Source organism: Littorina saxatilis, linkage group LG14 (genome assembly GCF_037325665.1).
Source record: "Littorina saxatilis isolate snail1 linkage group LG14, US_GU_Lsax_2.0, whole genome shotgun sequence".
NCBI lineage: Eukaryota > Metazoa > Mollusca > Gastropoda > Littorinimorpha > Littorinidae > Littorina > Littorina saxatilis.
In genome coordinates, this window is record NC_090258.1 from 36778976 (window position 1) to 36799540 (window position 20565).

The 20565-nt window shown below is 43.2% G+C and overlaps 1 protein-coding gene across 5 annotated transcripts in view; it reads right to left on the reverse strand.

The window, feature by feature from the left end:
• LOC138947680 (V-type proton ATPase 116 kDa subunit a 1-like) overlaps positions 1-20565 on the reverse strand; it is a 54057-nt gene that overhangs the window by 32926 nt on the left and 566 nt on the right. For 3 of the 5 annotated variants that reach the window (XM_070319212.1, XM_070319210.1, XM_070319208.1), the window contains exons 2-12: positions 18975-19159; positions 17321-17399; positions 15624-15721; positions 14643-14771; positions 7379-7456; positions 3325-3431; positions 2465-2591; positions 1866-1948; positions 1562-1655; positions 883-1095; positions 216-366 (exon numbers count right to left, since the gene is read on the reverse strand). In XM_070319212.1, the coding sequence (XP_070175313.1) occupies positions 216-366; positions 883-1095; positions 1562-1655; positions 1866-1948; positions 2465-2591; positions 3325-3431; positions 7379-7456; positions 14643-14771; positions 15624-15721; positions 17321-17399; positions 18975-19091 (1276 nt within the window). In that variant the 5' untranslated portion in view covers positions 19092-19159. The remainder of the gene's footprint in view (positions 1-215; positions 367-882; positions 1096-1561; positions 1656-1865; positions 1949-2464; positions 2592-3324; positions 3432-7378; positions 7457-14642; positions 14772-15623; positions 15722-17320; positions 17400-18974; positions 19160-20565) is intronic. The other 2 variants (XM_070319211.1, XM_070319209.1) reach the window with 2 other exon arrangements.

Consider the following 20565-nt stretch of genomic DNA (forward strand, 5'->3'; position numbering starts at 1 on the left):
GAGAGAGAGAGAGAGAGAGAGAGAGAGAGAGAGAGAGAGAGAGAGAGAGAAACTACCTTCAAAAATTAATGTTTAACTAAACAAGCAGTGTGCATAAAGCCAGCAGATTAAGCAGTAATTGTAAGAAACAGAATCAGAGAAGACAGTGACACAGAGAGAGCAAGCAAAGAAGGAAAAGACCAGGAAGCAGACGGACACACAAAGGCACTATGTACCTGGGTTGACCTCCCTGTAGTTGGCCACACCGTAGGCATCCACGATGTTCTGGAAGCCCTGAGTGAACTTGGAGGAACGGTTGTAGGTGGGTGGAATCTGCTTGCTGCTCATACGATTCAGGATGGACGGGACACTGCTGCCGCTTCTCTCCTGCCAGCACAACACATCGGGTATCAAATGTTTGCCAACTGATATCATTATGAATGCAAAGTGGTACCTTTGGTGAAAGGACATCCTTGGGACCAGGCCAAAGTGTCACTACATTGCAAAAGGAGACTGCAAGAAGCAAAATTAACAATATCAAGAACACTGAACTAAAATTAAAAAATTTCTTCTTCTGTTTTATTTTGTTGTTGTTGCTGATGTTGCCTTGTTCTTATAAATAGTGACTATCTTTGGAATAAATGTGGACATAAAAACTAAGAAAAATGTACAGTAAGGAGCATCCCTTTTTGTTACAGGTCACAAGCCTTAGAGGACACGCAGGCACCAGTCACAGTTAAAATAGCTGAGCTTTTAACGCTTGTGCCACCATGCTGCTAGTCTCAGACCAAGGACAGCACTGCATTGGCTGTTATCATGACATGAGCAAAGGGTCACCGACAAGCAACATTGATCAAAACAACAAGTCAAACAACAACAACGCTTAAAGAGAATGTCACTGACCGTGCCCCGCCGGAGCGCCTGCTGGATGCGATCGAGATCAGCGACGGGACACCAGCACTCGGCGATGAGACACTTCTGCGTGACGTCCAGGTTGAACATGTTGAGCGTGTGGTAGATGGCCTTGATCTTGCGCACCTTGATGAACCACACCTTGACGTTCTTGGCCGCCGCCACCAGCACGCGATGACGGTGGTCCTGGGTCTGGGCTAACACCTACGGCACACAACCAATGGTGTAGATATGACATTCTAGTTGTTAAAACCTGGGAGTGTTCTAAGCGGTAGGTGTATGTGCATGTGTGGGGTGGGCAGGAGTGAAAAATTGTCTAAACATCTGGAAGGGCTCTAAGCAATAGGTGGGGAGGGTGAGGAAGTTGTCCATAACTCCTTGTGCTATTTATAGCTTGACAAATGCAGAAAACTTCAACAAGGAGTACAGCGTACAAGCCACTCATTGAAGCTGAACACTTTACATAACTTCTGATATTCTTCAACCAGCAAGGTGGCATTTGAAAAGATTAGGGTTAGGGTGAGGGTTGAACAGATTGGAGGAAAAAGCTGGGAGATAAATATATATATTTCCAGAACCTCCTTTGTATCTGTTCCAGTCAAACTGTGATCATTAATACCAGCATTCTCAAATGTTTGACTGTGTGGCGAAATGTTCAAACAGTACTCACTGTGTTGAGATCTTCAATCCTGGTCATGACACCGATGGCCATCTCTCTTCTCTCTGCCTGCGTCTCAGGACATGGGTACAGCGTGGCCCTGAACCTGTTCAGTCAGCAAACAAATTTGTGTGAATGCAGTATCATTCTGAAAGGGATTACAAGTAAAATACCAACAGTTAAACTTTCAACAAAACCTTTTACTTGCTAAACAAAACCTGAATCTGGAAGTCACTAACCCCTCTCTCTAAAGTAGGCTCTCCAAATTCAGACTCAGGAAATAGTTGATGTATCAAAAGCATGTCAATGGACTTACCCCTCACAGATCTTCTTCACACGTGTCTTCAGCTGGTCTCCTTGGAAAAAGATGATGAAGACGGACTTGTACACTTGATCTCCCTGAAAAGAAACGAACTATTACAACTCTGACTAGCAGCGAACAGACAGTAACAAAAGGGAAATTACAAACCAAAACAACTTCAACTGATGCAGTGATGAAAACGCGATAATCTGAAAATGTCAGCAAATACTGCAGGCAAAATCTGGAGCAAAAAGATCACAAATTAACGACCCACTGAGCCTCAAAGGAAACATTAGTATTTTCCGATTTTGATGCCAAAAGCAGTCAAATCACCCAAATCACAAAGTTAATTCGCCGATTAACAAATATCCCATTCAAAACATACATGTGGATGCGAACATTGTATATATAAAAAATCTGCCTGGAAAAGTCTTGGGGCCATCGATACCATATGTTTAGCTTCCTTGCTTCTCAATTCTATTTTCTTCCAACGCAGTCCTGCCAGAACACATCACCATGGTGGCTTCTGGCATAACCATGTGCACCAACACATAAAAAAAAATTTGCAGCAATATCATTGTATTAAACAATAATACAATAACACCGTGACTCACCGTGACAGGGTCCTCCAGTGGGGACTCAATCTCTGCCTGCCTCAGGAAGACGTTGCCACGACAAGCTCGCCAAAGCATGCGCTCAAAGGCCGGAATTCTCTCCCTCAGGATGACGCCCGCGACAAACCTGGCAATGCGTCTAAAGTTATAGATGTTATCCTTTTGCTGACAATATCATTTTAGAAAGCAGAGTAAAGTGCTAAATTTAAATCATTCATGCCTGCCTGACCTATGTCAAAATTTATAACCAAAGCGCTAGATATAATAAAAAATACCCTATAAAAAACACCCAAGCGATACATTGAGCTTTGACCTGAAAAGATCTTCGACTGAAAGTGCTTTTTTTGTTTTTGTTTGCTTGTTCATGGGCTGAAACTCCCATGGCTTTTACGTGTATGACCGTTTTTACCCCGCCATTTAGGCAGCCATACGCGACTGAAAGTGCTAAATCATAAGAAATAGGAAGCAGTATACAGTACTATGGAAGCATAACACAAAAACACTTGAATAAAAAGCTCTGCCCTTTACAACACTGCAGTTTTGCTTCTTGGTCAGTCTGTTCATCTTGGCCTTAACAATGGCCAGGAGTTCAACTTTATTCATCCTAAATTACTCATAGCAGAATGATACAATGCCGTCAAGTCACCGCTTAAACACTAGGGACACTTTTTTATTTATTTTTTTATTAGATCCAAGGGTCCTTTTTCATAAAAGAAACGTTTCAATGTTATAACCTACAATTCTTTCTTTTATTTATATACTGAATTTTTGAACGTCAGCAGTCTATCTGTTTTTGGATTATTGTGACACTGTTATTTGACCGAATGACCTCCAATGTCAGGTCAAGGTCATCAACTCACCCCAGACGCAGCGGTTGCCCCGAGCGTGGTAGCTCCTCTCCCAGCAGGCCCATGGTCTCGTCGGACATGGAGGGGTCGTGCATTGCCTGAGGGTGGTGATGTTCAGCCTGGTTACAACAAACATCGCACATCGTGCACAGAACTATAACTCCCAACCCCTGACTGCATGAGGGGGGACTCACAGCAAAACTCAACACACTCAGCAAAACAACAATCAGGCTGGAGAACAGCTGTGTGAAAACTGACTAAAAACTGTGAAACTGGCCAGAAACTATAAAATTTTAAAAAATGGCCAAAAGGTGTGAAAACTGGCCCAAAACTGTGAAAAATGGCCAAAGCTATCGAAACTGGCCCAAAAATTATGAAAACTGTGGGAGAGCAGTTGGGTCCAGAGGGGTAAAACTCTCTGTCAGGAAACAAAATTAAAAAGCAGTTTAGTGGCCTCTCTTAGTGGGTGAAACATTGAAAAGTGGAGGTAGAAGTGGACTCGGAAATATTGCTCCTCGCTTATTTTTTTGCAGGACTTTTTTTCTCAGGGAAGAAGTTGGCTTTTCTTTGAATATTGTGGATCTGAATCGAGTTCTCCAGCCTGAACAACTGAATACATCATGCATGGAGGAAAATCTACGAACATGCTGCATCAAGAGGCTCAAGTACTGAGAGCCCAACTGTTTGATCACCTTCAAAATTTAAAAAAAAAAGACCATTACTGAAAAAGGGACTTGAATTGAAATGGAGAAATTGTACATATGTCACACAATAAAAATTGAATACATTTTTGTTTGAAGCAAATGGAGATATTAGTTCTGGCCACAAAAAAAAGTGTCCATTCTGCACAGACAAAAAGTCAGGCTGTATATTGTTGGTATGTATCCATGTGGAAGGATGCTCTTATGACAGGAAAAAGCCTGGACAGGTAAACACATCCGTTATATGGCCTATTATTATTATATGAAGTCTTATATCGCGCGTGTATCTCCAGACTTGGACTCAAGGCGCAGGGATCTATTTATGCCGTGTGAGATGGACATTTTTACACAATACATCACGCATTCACATCGACCAGCAGATCGCAGCCATTTCGGCGCATATCCTACTTTTCACGGCCTATTATTCCAAGTCACACGGGTATTTTGGTGGACATTTTTTATCTATGCCTATACAATTTTGCCAGGAAAGACCCTTTTGTCAATCGTGGGATCTTTAACGTGCACACCCCAATGCAGTGTACACGAAGGGACCTCGGTTTTTCGTCTCATCCGAAAGACTAGCACTTGAACCCACCACCTAGGTTAGGAAAGGGGGGAGAAAATTGCTAACGCCCTGACCCAGGGTTGAACTCGCAACCTCTCGCTTCCGAGCGCAAGTGTGTTACCACTCGGCCACCCAGTCCACTTTAAAGGCTGTATGAAGCTGGCAAGACAAGGTCTTCAAGCAAAAGGTACTGTAGTTTTACCAGGTGACCATTGTGCTGATTTCTGTCAGTATGTGTGTTATAGTGTTCAAAAAACAGCATTAGTTGAGAGAGCTATGTTCTTTGCCATGTTTCTAAATGCAACATCTTCCAGTGTCTACATTTCTTCAGCACCATGTGAATTTTACCTGTGTCATGTTAGCTGAAGTTTCTTTTCTTAACACACTTATTAGATGCAGCTAAAAATTTAGTGGGAGCTGAGATGAAATGTGGATCCCAACACCGGGAATTTCATTCGAGAGAAAAAATTATGTGTTATCTTTTGCAGTAAGATAAGCGAGTGGTCTTACATGGTCATATTGAACAGGCAAGAGCATTGATGCAACATGCTCATAGAACTCAACCACCAGCACAGAAACCATTAGTCACATAAGCCTTAAGTAGTGCGAACAATGTTCTTTCGCTTTACTGTTGGCATTATGTGAGTAAGTCAGCTTCCAATATTCAAGTACAGTGTACTATGATATCAATACAACAGCTATACAGAAAAATTAAAACACTGACAGAGTTTTGTCTACAAAAAAAGCAATACAACATCATCAACGATTAAAACAAAATAAAGTAAAGATTGTACACTTAGCAAACACACAAAATGTTGCATACAGTATGCATAACAAACAGTGATGAATAAGTGCACGCAGCACAAACACATACACACAATAAATAATCAGGAGGTTTTCATCAGGCGTTATTCACTAATCAGCGTGGGTTTTTTTGTGAAGAATGAAAGCCATTTCAGGTCTCGCACAGGACGGCTTGAACATGAATTATTTTCATGACCATTATTGCAGATCTCAAAAGGTTTTTTCTGTGAAGAATGAAGACCATTTCAGGTCTCGCACAGAACGGCTTGGATATGAATTATTTTCATGACCATTATTGCAGATCTCAAAAGTTAAGGTGTGTACAGTCTGGCTGTACACGCCTGTTCCTATCAAATATGAGAAAAACAATCCAGTTTTAACTTCTTGATCCATAAAATACATGTAGTAGCAAATTCTCCCAGTTATTCTACTGATTCCACAAGGGTGATCATTGCAAATCTGCATTTGGAAATGCATGCAGTGCCATGCTCATGATAAAAAAACAAGTCACGTTAAGCAAAATGACCACATTTAGTCAACCCGTCGTAATCACAGGATGAAATGAATGCACTCTATTTCCCCGAGGCCTTGAGCCATGAAAAATCTTGCCACTTTTACGAAAAATTGTGCGGAAAGTGACAAGCCAGTATAGCGCAGTAACGTTTGACCTGCTCGCATATCGCTTGAAGTGACAAACCAGAATAGCGCGGCAGATTATAGGGCTTCACAGGAAAGCGCGCTTTTCTCTATTCTTTTAACTTTCTCAGCTTGTTTTTTCATCCAAACATAACATATCTTTATGTTTTCGGAATCAGGAAATGATAGGGGATAAGATGAGATTCTTTTTAAATGGATTTCTGAACTTTAATTTTCAAAACAAGAATTGTTCATATTTTTAATTTTATGAGCTTGTTTTTAATCCAAATATAACATACATCTATATGTTTTTGGAATCAGCAAATACTAAAGAATAAGATACAGGGTGGTCCAAAAAAATGTAGACAGTTTTGCGTGCCTGTCATTTCTGCCACAGGGCTCCCACCTATTCTTTTTCACCTGGAATGTCTCACACAAGCATGAAAGTTTAGTAAGGCACAGTTTTTTCTTCTTTGCAACATCATTTCTGGGCGTAGTTCAATAGTTCATCACATTCTCAATCCAAGCACCTCGTCCCCAGATCTTTCTCCTCCAGATTTCTTCCTCTGGGGGTACTTGAAGGAAAGGGTTTACCACAACAATCCACAGATAATACAAGCGCTAAAGGAGAACATTCTTCGTGAAATCAGGAGGATTCCACTCGAGACCTTGGACAGAGTTATCAACAACTTCAATGTCCGTGTCGCAGCCGTAATCCAGAGACGAGGTGCTTGGATTGAGAATGTGATGGACTATTGAACTACGCCCAGAAATTATGTTGCAAAGAAGAAAAAACTGTGCCTTACTAAACTTTCATGCTTGTGTGAGACATTCCAGGTGAAAAAGAATAGGTGGGAGCCCTGTAGCAGAAATGACAGGCACGCAAAACTGTCTAAATTTTTTTTGACCACCCTGTACAATTACTTTTTTTCAAATCGATTTCTAAACATTTTATTTTCATTTTAATTTTCAGATTTTTAATGACCAAACTCATAAATTAATTTGTAAGCCTACAAGCTGAAATGCAATACCAAAGTCCGGGCTTCGTCGAAGATTTCTTAACCAAAATTGTAATCAATTTGATCGAAAAATGAGGGTGTGACAGTGCCGCCTCAACTTTCACAAAAAGTGAGATATGACGTCATCAGACATTTATCCCAAAAATGGGGAAAAAAGCGTCGGATACCATACTCGGGAACTCTCATGTAAAGTTTTATGAAGATCGGTCCAGTAGTCCAGACAGACACACATACACCACGACCCTCGTCTCGATTCCCCGTCTATGTTAAAACATTTAGTCAAAACTTGACTAAATGTAAAAAGCAGGGAACCAGGTCGTAAAAACTTCAAATGTACCCACATGCATCAACATTTCTGTTCCATGGTAGGGCAGTTGGTTGTACTGAACATGCTCTGAGCACGGAACATCTGTGTGTCTCTATTCAATTACAGAATAAAACAAGATATGGGCTACATGCAATCTGATACAATCATGCGCTCAAAAACAGCAAAATACTAAAAAGACCAAAGCCAATGTGTACGCTTCCAAAGTACGACTAGGTGCACCCATTTCAACAACAAATAAGAGCTAAGCTACATGCACACTTCAGGAAACTATAGGAGGAAAATTTGTGTTAACTCCCATTACTCTTGACCTCTTATACCCTGGAAACACTAAGTCAGTGTGCAAACTCTTCCTGTAGGGAATAACCTACACCATGACAAAATAACTTTGGTACGCAACATTATACCAACAAGATTGTGTGCACGAGTTCTGTTTCTATTAAATCTACGTCCATGAGAAATGACCACAGAAAAAGATCCAACCAACCAACAAGAAAGGAAACAGCTGTAGTTTTTCAGAACTAATAACACCCTGAACACTTTCAGACTGCCCTATGCTCGAGTCTTTGAAAGGTGTGTATCATTTCAACAGCATTATTTATGTTGATGCATTATAATTATTCAAGATGTATCGTCATTATTTAGATGACCCTCAAAAAGAGCGACACCTTCACTTTTCTGGTCAGCAATCAGTGCTTTCCTTGCTAAAAATCACACATGACTGATTTGACACTTGGCACTTGCACAGAACGTGAACTTACAGAGGCCTATATCCACACAATCTTGGGTCCTTTATTAAGTGGAACATTCTCTAAACAGAAAAGTTTGAATACTTTCTACAGGCAGAAAGGGTCTGCTTCTTGCTAATCAGGGGAATCTTGTACTATTCAGAAATGCTCAGTGGACACCAGCTATGAGCATGCGATTAATTTGAAAATTTTCATCTAAATTTTAATTTGATTATATACTTACCCAACTCACATCAAGCAATTTACTCCAGTTTAGTGCTAGGACGCTGAATAGCATCGCCTTGGTAACAAGGGGAGGTCACCCTAAAAAAAGAGCTACCTTGACCCCTTATCATGACAAAGTCACGCGTGACTTCCTGACCTTGCCGCCATCTTTGAATCATTCAATCGAAAGCGAACATAGAAAAATTTCCCTCTTTTTTAGGAAAAAACCCCCATAAAAACCCCAAAAGCGGGGCAGGCGGGCGGGTATCAACTATGTGAGTTGGGTAAGTATATAATCAAATTAAAATTTAGATGAAAATTTTCAATTAAATTACATTCTTATCCCAACTCACATCAAGCAGAATGCTAATGAAGGAGGTGGGGAAACAAAATTCCACTTGTCCAGCCGACAATGGCTGGTAGGGAGCTACTGCCACCATGACGAGTGCTGGCCACATCTCGCAGGTAAAAGTTGATGAAAACACCCTGCGATTTCCAGTAGGCAGCGCCTAAGACCTCTGCCAGCACGCCTGAGCGGAGGACTGCCAGAGAAGTAGCCCAGGCTCTGGCTTCATGAGTTCTTGACAACTTCATAGGAAGGACAGAATGCCCAATCCCAACTTGTCTGTGCCACCACGCATACGCTTGTTTAATAAGCGTAGAGACCCATCTTACCAAAGTGACCCGCGACAAGTCCTTGCTCCTTTCAGTGTCAACTGAGATGAAGAGCAGTTTATGGTCCCTAGACCTAATGGGCGTGGTACGGGATAAGTAGCTGGTAAGAGTACGAACAGGACAATTGACCATATCAGGGTCACCAGACGCAAGAATCCTACTTAAAGGAGGAATGCGAATAACAGAGGAGGACAGACCTTGTTTTTGGATTTGGCAAGGAACTCCGGCCGAAATCTTAAAACAAAAGAGCCATAGCTCTCAAAAGAAATATCCTTAGCCAGGCCTGAAAGAGCGTGCACCTCACCGCCTCCACTGGCAGAGGCTAACAAAACGAGGAACAAGGCTTTACGAGTCAAGTTAGCTAAGCTCGCTGAAGCTAAAGGTTCGAAATCCGAAGAGGCTAGAAACTTGAGTACCAAAAAATAAGTCCCACGCGGGAAGAGGGGACTTAGCCTTCGTAAAACCAATCGCTGCCCCCTTAAGAACACTAGCAATTACACCGCCCAGGTTAATGCTATGCCCTAATTGCTTCAGAGTAGAAGAAATGGCTGAGCGCCTGACTCTCAAAAAAGAAGGAGCCAAGCCCTGAGCAGCCAAACACGAGAGATGATTTGCTACATGCATAGAGCGAGGTGAAGTAGCAGTAACTCCATTCTCCGAGCACCACTTTGTCCAAGCTGACCAGTGTGACGCATAAACAGTGCTGGTCGATTCCCTGTGGGCCTTTTGGACAAAGCCTAAAGTAGCGTCTGAGGAGCCAGAACGGCGCAGCGACCTAGAAAGAATGGAGGGCCGTCTGCGAGGCGAAGGAGGACGGGGAACCAATGTTGGCTGGGCCACCAAGGGGCCACCAACACCAAGCAAGGCTGTCCCCGCTCCGCCTTCCTGAGAACCTTTCCCAAGAGATGAAATGGGGGGAAAGCATAGGCTCAGACGCGACCAGTTTACTTCGAGGGCGTCTGTTTCCCTCCCCTCTGGGTCTGGAAAGGGGGAGATAAAGACCTGAAGCCTGCAGGAGAATCTTGTCACAAACAGATCGACTGTAGGCTTGCTGAAATGCCACCCAGACGTTGTAGGACCTGATGAGTCAGAGTCTACTCCGTGTGCATCGTACACTACGGGCGACTGAAGTAGTCCGCAAGAACGTTGAGTATGCCTGGGACGTACTTCGCTGACAACAGAATAAGGTGCTGGCTGCCCCAGGCAAGAATCTGACCTGACCTGACAGAAAGAGCGAGAGACAAAGTGCCTCCCTGTTTGTTGAAATAGGCCGCCATGGTCGTGTTGTCTGTGCGAACCCCAATTTATTCGTTCCTGACCATAGACATAAACGATTGGAGTCCCAGGAAAACAGCCTCTAACTCTAGGGCATTAATGTGCCCCCCACTCTGCGTCTCGTTCCACAGACCTGACGCAGTGTGAACAGAAAGATGGGCACCCCAGCCCTCCATAGACGCGTCTGTGAACAGAAACTCGTCCGGGGGGGGCAAACGAGATTGGCACTCCCTGTGAAATCCCAGGGAGCAGCCACTGCCTCGTTGTGTGCCGAAACCAGCTTTCAAGAGAGACTACTGTCTCCCAGCCCTGAAGAGAAGGCTTCCACAGCGAACTCAGGGCAGCCTGAAATGACCGCTTGTGGACTCTGCCTAAGGGCACAAGAGTGGCCATCGATTCCATTTGGCCAAGAAGAGAGGTCAGAACACGTACAGCCGCTCTCTTTATCAAGGACAGAGTACGAAACAGACTTTGCAACCTGTCCACCCTTCTCTGTGAAGGGCGTACCCGCCAATCGACGGTGTATGTCTTTGCGTGTGGAAGAAAAACAACCCCAATGCTAAAAACGTCTGTGCCAAACCTAGGCTTAGCCACATGATGGTGTTTAGTTCTTTCCGTAACCTCTTAGAAAGAAAAGCTGAAACTAAGGAATTCCTGCGAGTCCTTTGTGCTGCGCAGCGAAAGTCGCTGACAGAAGCCACTGCCTCAAGAGGTAGGCTTAGCCGGAAAAGTTCCGACTGAGAGGTTACGAGCAATGGCTCAGTGAGCCTAAAAATTCAGTCAGAATGTGAGCCCATAATTTGGACATGTTCTGGCGACTTGTCAGAAACCAAAGCTTATGACCCTGATGAGAAAGCGCAATTCCGTAAGCCGTAAAAGCCGAGAAAGTTTTAACAGCTTGCCTTGTTTTTCACCACAGAGGCAAAAAACTAAAATTGAGGCCTTAGCAACTTCACCCTAGAAGGTGAAAAATAAGAGGTATGCCGCACCAAAGATGGGCTTACATACCGCGAAGCTGCCTAAGGCAGAGGGTTTAACCCAATGTGTGTTTGCTTAGCTCCGTATCTTGCCTAAATAAAGGCCAAATGTGGCCAGCCGACGCAGATCACAGCTTCTCCCAGAAGATGAACCACAAAAAGCAAAGAGCGGAGTAGATCCGCCTCTTGTTTGCAACCTGAGCCAAGCAATGTGCCAAGAAAAGCGCTGGGAGGCTCCGCTGTTCAAAAGACTTTAGCCAAAGCAGCTAGAAGCGACATGACATGCTTCTCCCGTGCGTCACGACGAAACTCGAAGTTAACAAGAGCAGAGAAGATAGAGCTCTATAAAAAAATCTTGCAAAGTTTCCTAAACAGAGGATAACTTGAAAAGATCATGTACTTATTCCCCCGGAGACAAGAAAGAGGACTCAGTATAACATACTGTTCTACTGTAGCTGTCTTCCCTACCAGAATAGTGACAACTTTCTCTACCGCATCGTCACGAAACCTGAATGGGTCTAATGACGACGCGATCAATCTCGACAGAGATCTCTGCAAAGTCTCAGAGAGAGACGATAACTCAAGCAAGCGTAAGCCAGTTACTCCAAAGACAAAAGAGAATTCTCCGAAAACGGGACTACTCTGTCTCTGCTGTATCATCTTGCCTAAGGACTGCAAGTTCCGGAAAAGTGGAACGAGGCAAGGCAAACGAGCCAATCAAATTGACTGAATTATGCAGCAGTGTAAACCTCTAGCCAAACCAGCAGGCAAAGCTGAGGCTAAAAACAAAGAAGCACGGTAAGGCTGCGCTGAATCAGGAGCCAGACCTTGTGCTGTTAACCACGGTACAGCGTGAAACGCACCGCCGTACTGCCCAGTAGTCAGTAGCATAGACAGCTCAAACGCTACCAACGGGAATTTCCGAAAACGGGAATTTCCGAAAACTGAACTGCTGTTTCGTCCTTCGCAGAACGGGAATCCCCCAAAGCGGAAGGAGGTTGGGCAACAAGCCTACAAGTGTTGCCGCACCCTCCTCGAACTACCTTGAAGTAACTTCCGCCGCCAAAGCCAGTGCTAGCGGAAGTTCAACCAGTACACGGAAGTTGGCATCTTTGTCAACCTGAACAGAAGCACCAAAATCCGACTCATAATCCCGCACATCCGTGCAACAAGGCAACGAACTTCCGCCCTGACTACAATAGTCAGGCGAAGCGTCACCCAGAAGAGACGACACACGAGGGATGCGATACCCAAGCAGTGTGTCCCTAGGGACTGCTTTCCTGCCCAGAGGGCGGAAGCGGGGAATGTCACCCCCTCCTCAAAATACCGTGAAGCCACTTCCTCCGCTAAAGCCAGAGCTTGCGGAAGCTTAGTCGGTATGCGGAAGTTGACATCTTCGTCACCCTGGACGGAAGTGCCAAAATCCGACTCGTAGTCCCTCACTTCCGTGAAGTCAGGCAAGACACTTCCGCCGTGACTACCATAGTCCGACGAAGTGTCGCCCGGAAGAGACGCCCACGAGGGATTTTATACCCAAGCGGTACGTCCCTAGGGACTGCTTCCTGCCTGAAAGGCGGAAGCGGGGAAAGCTATGAAAGCTGTGCTGCCGCACCCACTGTTCCTCTAGGGAGTGTAGGAGGACGCACTTCCCCTGTTCGGTCAGAGACCGAACGCGTGTCTGGGCTTTTCCCTCGATCTAGACGTTCACTCAATCGGAACGACGTAGACCTAGGGCCTAAGCTTTCGCGCACACGAACCGGTGTGGCTACTCTCTCCAAACACGCACTTCGTTTTGGCCGGAGAACCCGGTTACTGGCGAAGTATAAATACCTTGATCGTCGTCAGTCCAAGAGGCCTGGGAACGCAGCAGGGAAACACCACGGCTGCCCTCAAACGAGGCGTGAACGTCGGCGGACGTAAAAGTGGAGGAAGGCGGAACACACACCCTGGCAAGGGAACGCACACCTCCCACACCGGAAGGCAAAGACACATCTCAGCCTTGGTAGACGAAAACTCGGCTGAAAGAGAGGATATCTAAGCACTCAAGGAGTGCAAAATAGCATAAACATCCTGCTTCTCGCTAACAGGGCCTGAACCGGACAAGACCGGTGAAGCAGCTGAAGGCAAACTAGGCATAGCCGGAGAATTAGGTAAGTCTATCGCACATCAAACGAGGATTTAGTCAAGGATCTGTGACTTTAATCAAAGCTTAACATGCCGAACTCTACGACTTACGAGAAGGCTTCTTTGTGGGAGAAGGCTCGGCCACCAACTTAGCATTTTTATTCTTTCCTTATCCAACATGGCGAACGGAAAAAATGTAAACAAAGCTAAGTATTCGACCAAACCTAAGTCACAAAACGATAACAAACGACAAAAAAGCTCACCCAAACACACAGTAGGAGCAGAGGGACCGTGTGCAAGTACCAAGGCAGGGTCTGACAAAGGCAGAAGTCAGACAAACCGGCTGAAAGCCGGAGCAAAATCAAAACACGTCTGTAGACACAGATCGCTGGAGAGTGAATGATTCAAAGATGGCGGCAAGGTCAGGAAGTCACGCGTGACTTTGTCATGATAAGGGGTCAAGGTAGCTCTTTTTTAGGGTGACCTCCCCTTGTTACCAAGGCGATGCTATTCAGCGTCCTAGCACTAAACTGGAGTAAATTGCTTGATGTGAGTTGGGATAAGAATGTAATTTAAATAAAGTTTTCTTCATGTGCTGGAGGGTTCAACATACAAACAATAATTTGCCAACCTAATCAGTGTGAAAAAGTGGGCTTTAACAAAAAAATTCAATGGCACATTACACTCTACAGGACAGCAACCACAAGAACTGAACAGTGCTTGACTACACAAAAAAGGCAAGCCCAAAGAAACTGAATATACAAAAATAAATAAAAATGTGAGTCAACCTACTTCAAAGTGAACATTTTTTTTAAAAATTAAAAAAAGCAAAAGGAGGATCATGCAGTTCCCAACCCTCGACCTTCATTCCCCATAGATAATCCTACACAACCTTTGTAGCATATAAATCAACCTTTGTAGCATATAAATCAACCTTTATAGCATATGGATACATAACTAATAAACAGATAATAAGTGACCCAGTGATGCTCGTCGTCCTAATTAGTATGAATAATAATTGTCACAGCCGTCAGAATACTCCTTAAAATATGATATTACCTTCAACGCTTCCACCATCACTATCTAATCTGAGCACCTAGGTCATAAGTAGAAACAAAACTGATCGCCCTCTTTCTCTCTTAATGTTGCCCGTGCGCGCGCATCCACACACACACACATATCTTCACTCAAACATATGAAAGAGCCACAAAAACATCAATCTCCAAAAATAGCACATTTTCACTTTAAAACCTTGCTACCTTGACCCAAACAATACCTCTTCAAAAAAGGTTTGCGTCTTCCGCAGGATATGCTTAAGCTCGGTGAGCTCCAGAAAGTTCTTCTTCAAGGCCTCAGCGTTGGCGTTGACCTCCTTCATCTCATTCTCCAGCTTCTCGTATGTTGACTGGAGACAGAAAAATCAAACAATAATTAGGCCCAGCAAACAAAAAATAAATGTTTGTTTCCCCGACTGATACAGTAAAAATGAAATCCAAAAACCAATGTACTGTCAACGTCACAAAATTCAGAATAAAAAAACCAAGAAAGGTATATAATTGGAACATTATATTTATGATCATTGTCTCGTTTGTGTCTTCCGAGCAAGATTCTGGACAATTTGTCAGATAAGTTTTATTTTCTGTATCTATATCTATATATGGCTTGTGTGTGTCTGTCTGTCTGTCTGTCTGTCTGTGTCACTTCGCGATGCACGGCCAAAGTCGATGGATCTGCTTCAAATTTGGTGGGCATATTCAGGTAGACCCCGGACGCAATCTGGTCGCTGAAAATTTTCAACACGTGCTCTCAGCGCGCAGCGCTCAACCGATTTTGGTTTTTCTGTACATCCCCAGTAACTCTTCCTTATCTTCTCCAGTGTTTTGCGCGTTTATCTCCCTTCCTTCGTGTGGCGTCAATCGCGTACAATGCGCCGGCGAATCATCTAGTTATTAATATTAGTGTACGACTGTCGGTCCACTTAAACGACCGCTGGGTCGAAGATCAGTGAACATATTGTTTTGTTTTGTTATAAATATAACGTTCCACTAACATACCTTTCTTGTTTTTTGATACAGTGAAAAGCCTGGCAATTTTCAAAATAGGCCCCATGCAAGGGTTGTGGTCATGCTGAACAAATCTCTTAACGTTTGTTTAGTACCTGAGTGTGTTGATTACAACTGTATTGTTTGGACACAAGCATTGCAGATAGATCAGGTCAGCCAGTTACAAGACATGAAATAAATTCATGCGCACTCACTTCCAGGTCAACCATCTCACGTGGCGCCGGAGCGTCCGGATTGTCTCCTGTGTCCAGCATTGGAATCCCATCCTTCTTCACCTCCTTCTCCAGGAAACCTGCAGTTACACACATGTATGTCAAGTCCGTTAAATCCATTTTGTTAAAGGTCATGTTAACTGAACTTTTAATCACCATGTACCAAGAAATCATTATTGCTGACAAAACGGTTATTACTCACAGAAAAATGTTAGGTATTTGGGCCGAGGTGCACGAGAATGTGACCACCCAGGTGGGAGCCAGACGCTGTTGCTTGAAATTGAGATATGTCACACGCTTTCCTCCTTTGCCACTACAAAAGCAAACGTGTGCAAGATTGTATGTTACACGCTTAGGAGCATGGCAAGAACGGATTCAAACTCAAAATCGTCCCTCCAAAAGCCAAAAAATTAACACACGACTTTTATTTCTCCTGCTGTTATCGTTTCTTCTCTTTACACATTCTTCAACGCTCAGAATACTGAAAACGGCATCCCAGATGACAGTACTGTTTCCATACGCGAATTTAGCTGCCCTTGCAAAGTGGCTAGCTCAGGAGGCCTGTTAGTCTGAAACTATAAGGACAGAATTCTGAACATATATCCCGGAATGAACAAACATTTCGCGGATGCAGACACAGAAAGACGTCATGAAGAATGCGATGCTTCAAAAGATACAGACTGTGACGATGACTGTGACGTCATTCACATACACCGAGACGTCATTCACAGTTGTTCGGTCACTTCCGTCAAAAAGTAGATCTCTCCACAATGGCTGCTCCTGTGTTTCGGTTTGTCAAGCTTGAGTACACAACACGTGTTTGTTCTTTCCTCTGTTGAAGCTGTGAGACATAAATGCTATTCCGACTTGGTCGTGTGACAGAGTTTTCTTCCACACTCGATTAGCTGATGTCTAACTCAGCCTGACGGCTTCGTTAGACAATCAACGTAATCTCGTGTGGAAGAAAACCTCTGTCACACGACCAAGTCTGAATAGCAGGTATTGTTGTGATTTCAAGGAATCAGACCCTGCGTTTTGTTCCCTCCCGGGGCGGGGATGTAGCTCAGTCGGTAGCGCGCTGGATTTGTATCCAGTTGGCCGCTGTCAGCGTGAGTTCGTCCCCACGTTCGGCGAGAGATTTATTTCTCAGAGTCAACTTTGTGTGGAGACTCTCCTCGGTGTCCGAACACCCCCGTGTGTACACGCAAGCACAAGACCAAGTGCGCACGAAAAAGATCCTGTAATCCATGTCAGAGTTCGGTGGGTTATAGAAACACGAAAATACCCAGCATGCTTCCTCCGAAAACGGCGTATGGCTACCTAAATGGCGGGGTAAAAAACGGTCATACACGTAAAATTCCACTCGTGCAAAAAACACGAGTGTACGTGGGAGTTTCAGCCCACGAACGCAGAAGAAGAAGTTCCCTCCCGTTTGGGTGGCACCCACTTTCGCGTCGTGCATCTCAGCCCTGGTTACCTCTTTTGCGACAGGGCTGTAAACACTATGAACACTTGAAATGAATAATTGAATAAAATTAGTCTAGATGCATCATTTAATACACAAAACAGCTATATAAGAAAAGTCTAGAAATTGCATTCACATTCTTGTAAAATAGCCTGTCAAAGTGAAAATTATGGAAACAGCTAAAAGTAGCAATAACAACAATATTTTAACTTACGTAATTTCCGTTCCATTTCCTCGCAGCGTCGAATTTCATTGACAAACTTGCGCTGGAAGGCATTCACATCCGGATTCAACTGAAAAAAGAAACAAAGCACAAAATGACAAATTGTAGAAATATAATACAAGACTCATGCTGAGTGTTAGAAAAAATGTGATTCCTGAGATGGTTTCAATTCGCTTAGGTGACATTTGACTACAACATTGAACAATGCCTGTTAGTGTTATAACTATAAGAGGACACCCCAGCATGGAAAGAATATAAGGTTGCAAATGAATAGATCACAGCATACATGTCCCGGTTCTCAGACACACAGATGACAGTGTCATATGTATGAACATCTCTGCAACCAATAGTAACAACTCTCCTTGTTCTGGCATACAGGTATTGGAAACCTGACTAAATGCAGAAACATCTGATATGATTCCACAAGAGCTTGACTAAATCTATTGTAATTTTATTTAACCAACCCGGTTCGGACACTGAGACAAAGAGTACCTGTAACATGTACAACTACATGTCTGAGCTGCACCAGTCCTAATTCTCCCAGTTTTGATACACTTGCACATGCTGCCTCATTCTGATCAGTCATCGCTCAACGGCTATCGCCAGTTATTTCTCTGACCGGACGCTACAGTCCTACGCGAATATATCAAAATAAGAATACAGAGTTATCTCCCATATGTTTTTCGCGAGCACTGATCTAAATTTGAGATCAGTGTTCGCGAGACGAAAATGATTGCAGATTGGCCGACTTCGACAGTGATCTCTGTTCTGTTCTTCACAGTTATGATAAAGACATGGATCTAAGGTCAAAACAAGTCGAAATTTTGGGACTGCTGCCGGAAGGAGACCGTAATATATGGTTTCATCACTGTCAACTGGTTACAGAAAAAATCGTCTGCTCCAGTGAGCGCCGAAACCAAACGGTTGATTATCACGTGACACTTTTGCCATATTTAGAGTTGTTTGCACAGTAAATACAGCCGCGAAAAATAGTTCGCTTGAAATTGTCTTACATATCAATTCCTTTGTAATTTAAAAATTACAAAACACCATGAAAAATCATTATCGACGATCGCGAATCTGCTTATATCAATAATACATTACAAAAAGCTGTAAATATGTAAAAAATCGGTTTCCTTGCCAGACAAGGAAACTCAAGGCATCCTGTCAGGGAGAGAATGAGCCGAACTCATTTTGACCTGAGGTCAGGATGATGCTGCCTCTTGCCTGCAGAAACATCTCACACAGTGCCACCACTATGCATGCATCTATGAAGGTACAGTGGAACCGAACCCCCCTTTTAAGACCTCCAAAAATCTGAAAAAATAAGGTCTTAAAATGGGGGTAAATTTACAAAGGTTCTGAACAGAAAGTCTGAGAAAAAAAGGTCTGAAAAAAGGAGGGATCGAGTTTTAAATTGGAAGGTCTTAAAGGGGGGTTCCACTGTACCTTCCCTCTCATGTAACCCATCATGTAACCCATCATGTAACGGTATTGTAACCCATCGTGTAACCCATCATGTAAGCCACCACAGATTTGTCCAGGCTTTTACATGGGATAAGACAGACAGATACATCCATAGCACCACAGCTCTGACTTCAGAAATGTCCGAGAGAGTATTGAAGTTTTAACAAATCATACTTACATCTCTGAACTGCACCAGTCCCAGTTCTCCGAGTTCGGACACACAAGTGTAGGCTGCTTCTGACTGCAGAAACATCTGACACAGAGTCATCTCCTCGCTGCGCAGTAACCCCTCCATCTTGTTTCTTCTCCGTTGCTGTCTCCTCCTTGCTGTTGTTTCTTTAGTATTCTATGTTCAGTGATGATCTGCAATAAAGCAATGCAATATTATAGATGATATTTATGCAGAAATGAATGCAAGAGAGAATATGGTGGTTTATAGCCACTGTTCTGTGCACTAATGCACATGTGTTCAAAGGCAAGTGAACATGTCCATCATTGTCAGTTCAACAAAGAAAATTGTCAATCCCCTTACACTAGAGGCCTCAAGGGATACATATCCAAGCTATCAATCATTATTAAAGCACAGCGTCAAACACACCCGTTAAAAGAGTGCTCAAGCAAAAATAAATTTCAAAAACGTCCAGAAAATGAAGACGATTAAATAGGACAAAGCAACTGAGGGTATTTTCTATTAATTCTAAGAAAAATCCAGGACAGTAGAATATCCCCAATCTACTATCGATATATCTAGTTCCAAAGACCTCCAAGTTAAAAGGGAGGGGGCCTTAGAGTGGAGGAAAATGTAGTGATGGTATGAACAGATAATTTGGAAAACTACGGTCTTAAAAAGGGGGTTCTATTGTGTTAAAAAAAAGAGCAATAACTGCTCAAAATTTGATCAAATTTGATCGAAATCTCATTATACTGGGTGAAACAAACCATCAAATAACAAACACACACATAAAACAAAGAAAAAAGTGTGATTTTTGTTGCAATGCTCAAATTAAAAAATAAAAATAAATACCCTAAAAAAAAAAAAAAATTAAAAGAGAAGAGAAAAAGTGATGTTCTGCTTGTTGCAAAATCCTCATTCCATCAGTGCCCACATCAGGACACTCTGTTACACACGCTTAATAATCACCGATACTTTGTGACAGACAGGTAATGATCAATCATAGGTCATACAGACAAAAACCTCTGTTGTTACGGTGATCTATACATCGTGTCTAACACTGCGATCCTATCCATCAAATCAAACGACAACACCAGCTGCCACTCCTTCTTGCTCTGTCTCTGTGCTTAAGTGCACACAGTATCCACCTGTACATACTGTATGTGGATCAAACTGCATTCAGTGTAACGGCCATAACCTTTAACACATCAGGTTCTTCACCTTCATATAATTGTGAACGCCACATCGTCCAAAATGGTAGACAGATGGATTCAAATTGTAATGATTTTGAAGTTTCATCTTTATATTCAGCCACAAACCATGCATGCAGTGCATGCACATAATCATTGATTGAGCATACCGAATTAATTCTGAAATTCATCATTTCATGTGGGACTGGTAATCATCTAAACCTGCTTCATTGACGTTGCATGCGGGTAAAGTGTCCACTAATGGCTGTGCAAGATTTAGAAGCATTACAGTGCACTTCCAGTTCCACAATCAATTTGTGGGCACAATAATTTATGTAGCTAATTGCTAAAATTAGGTTGCCACACAGCTGTTGCATGACTTTCAACACCCAAAAGGACTCGATCAT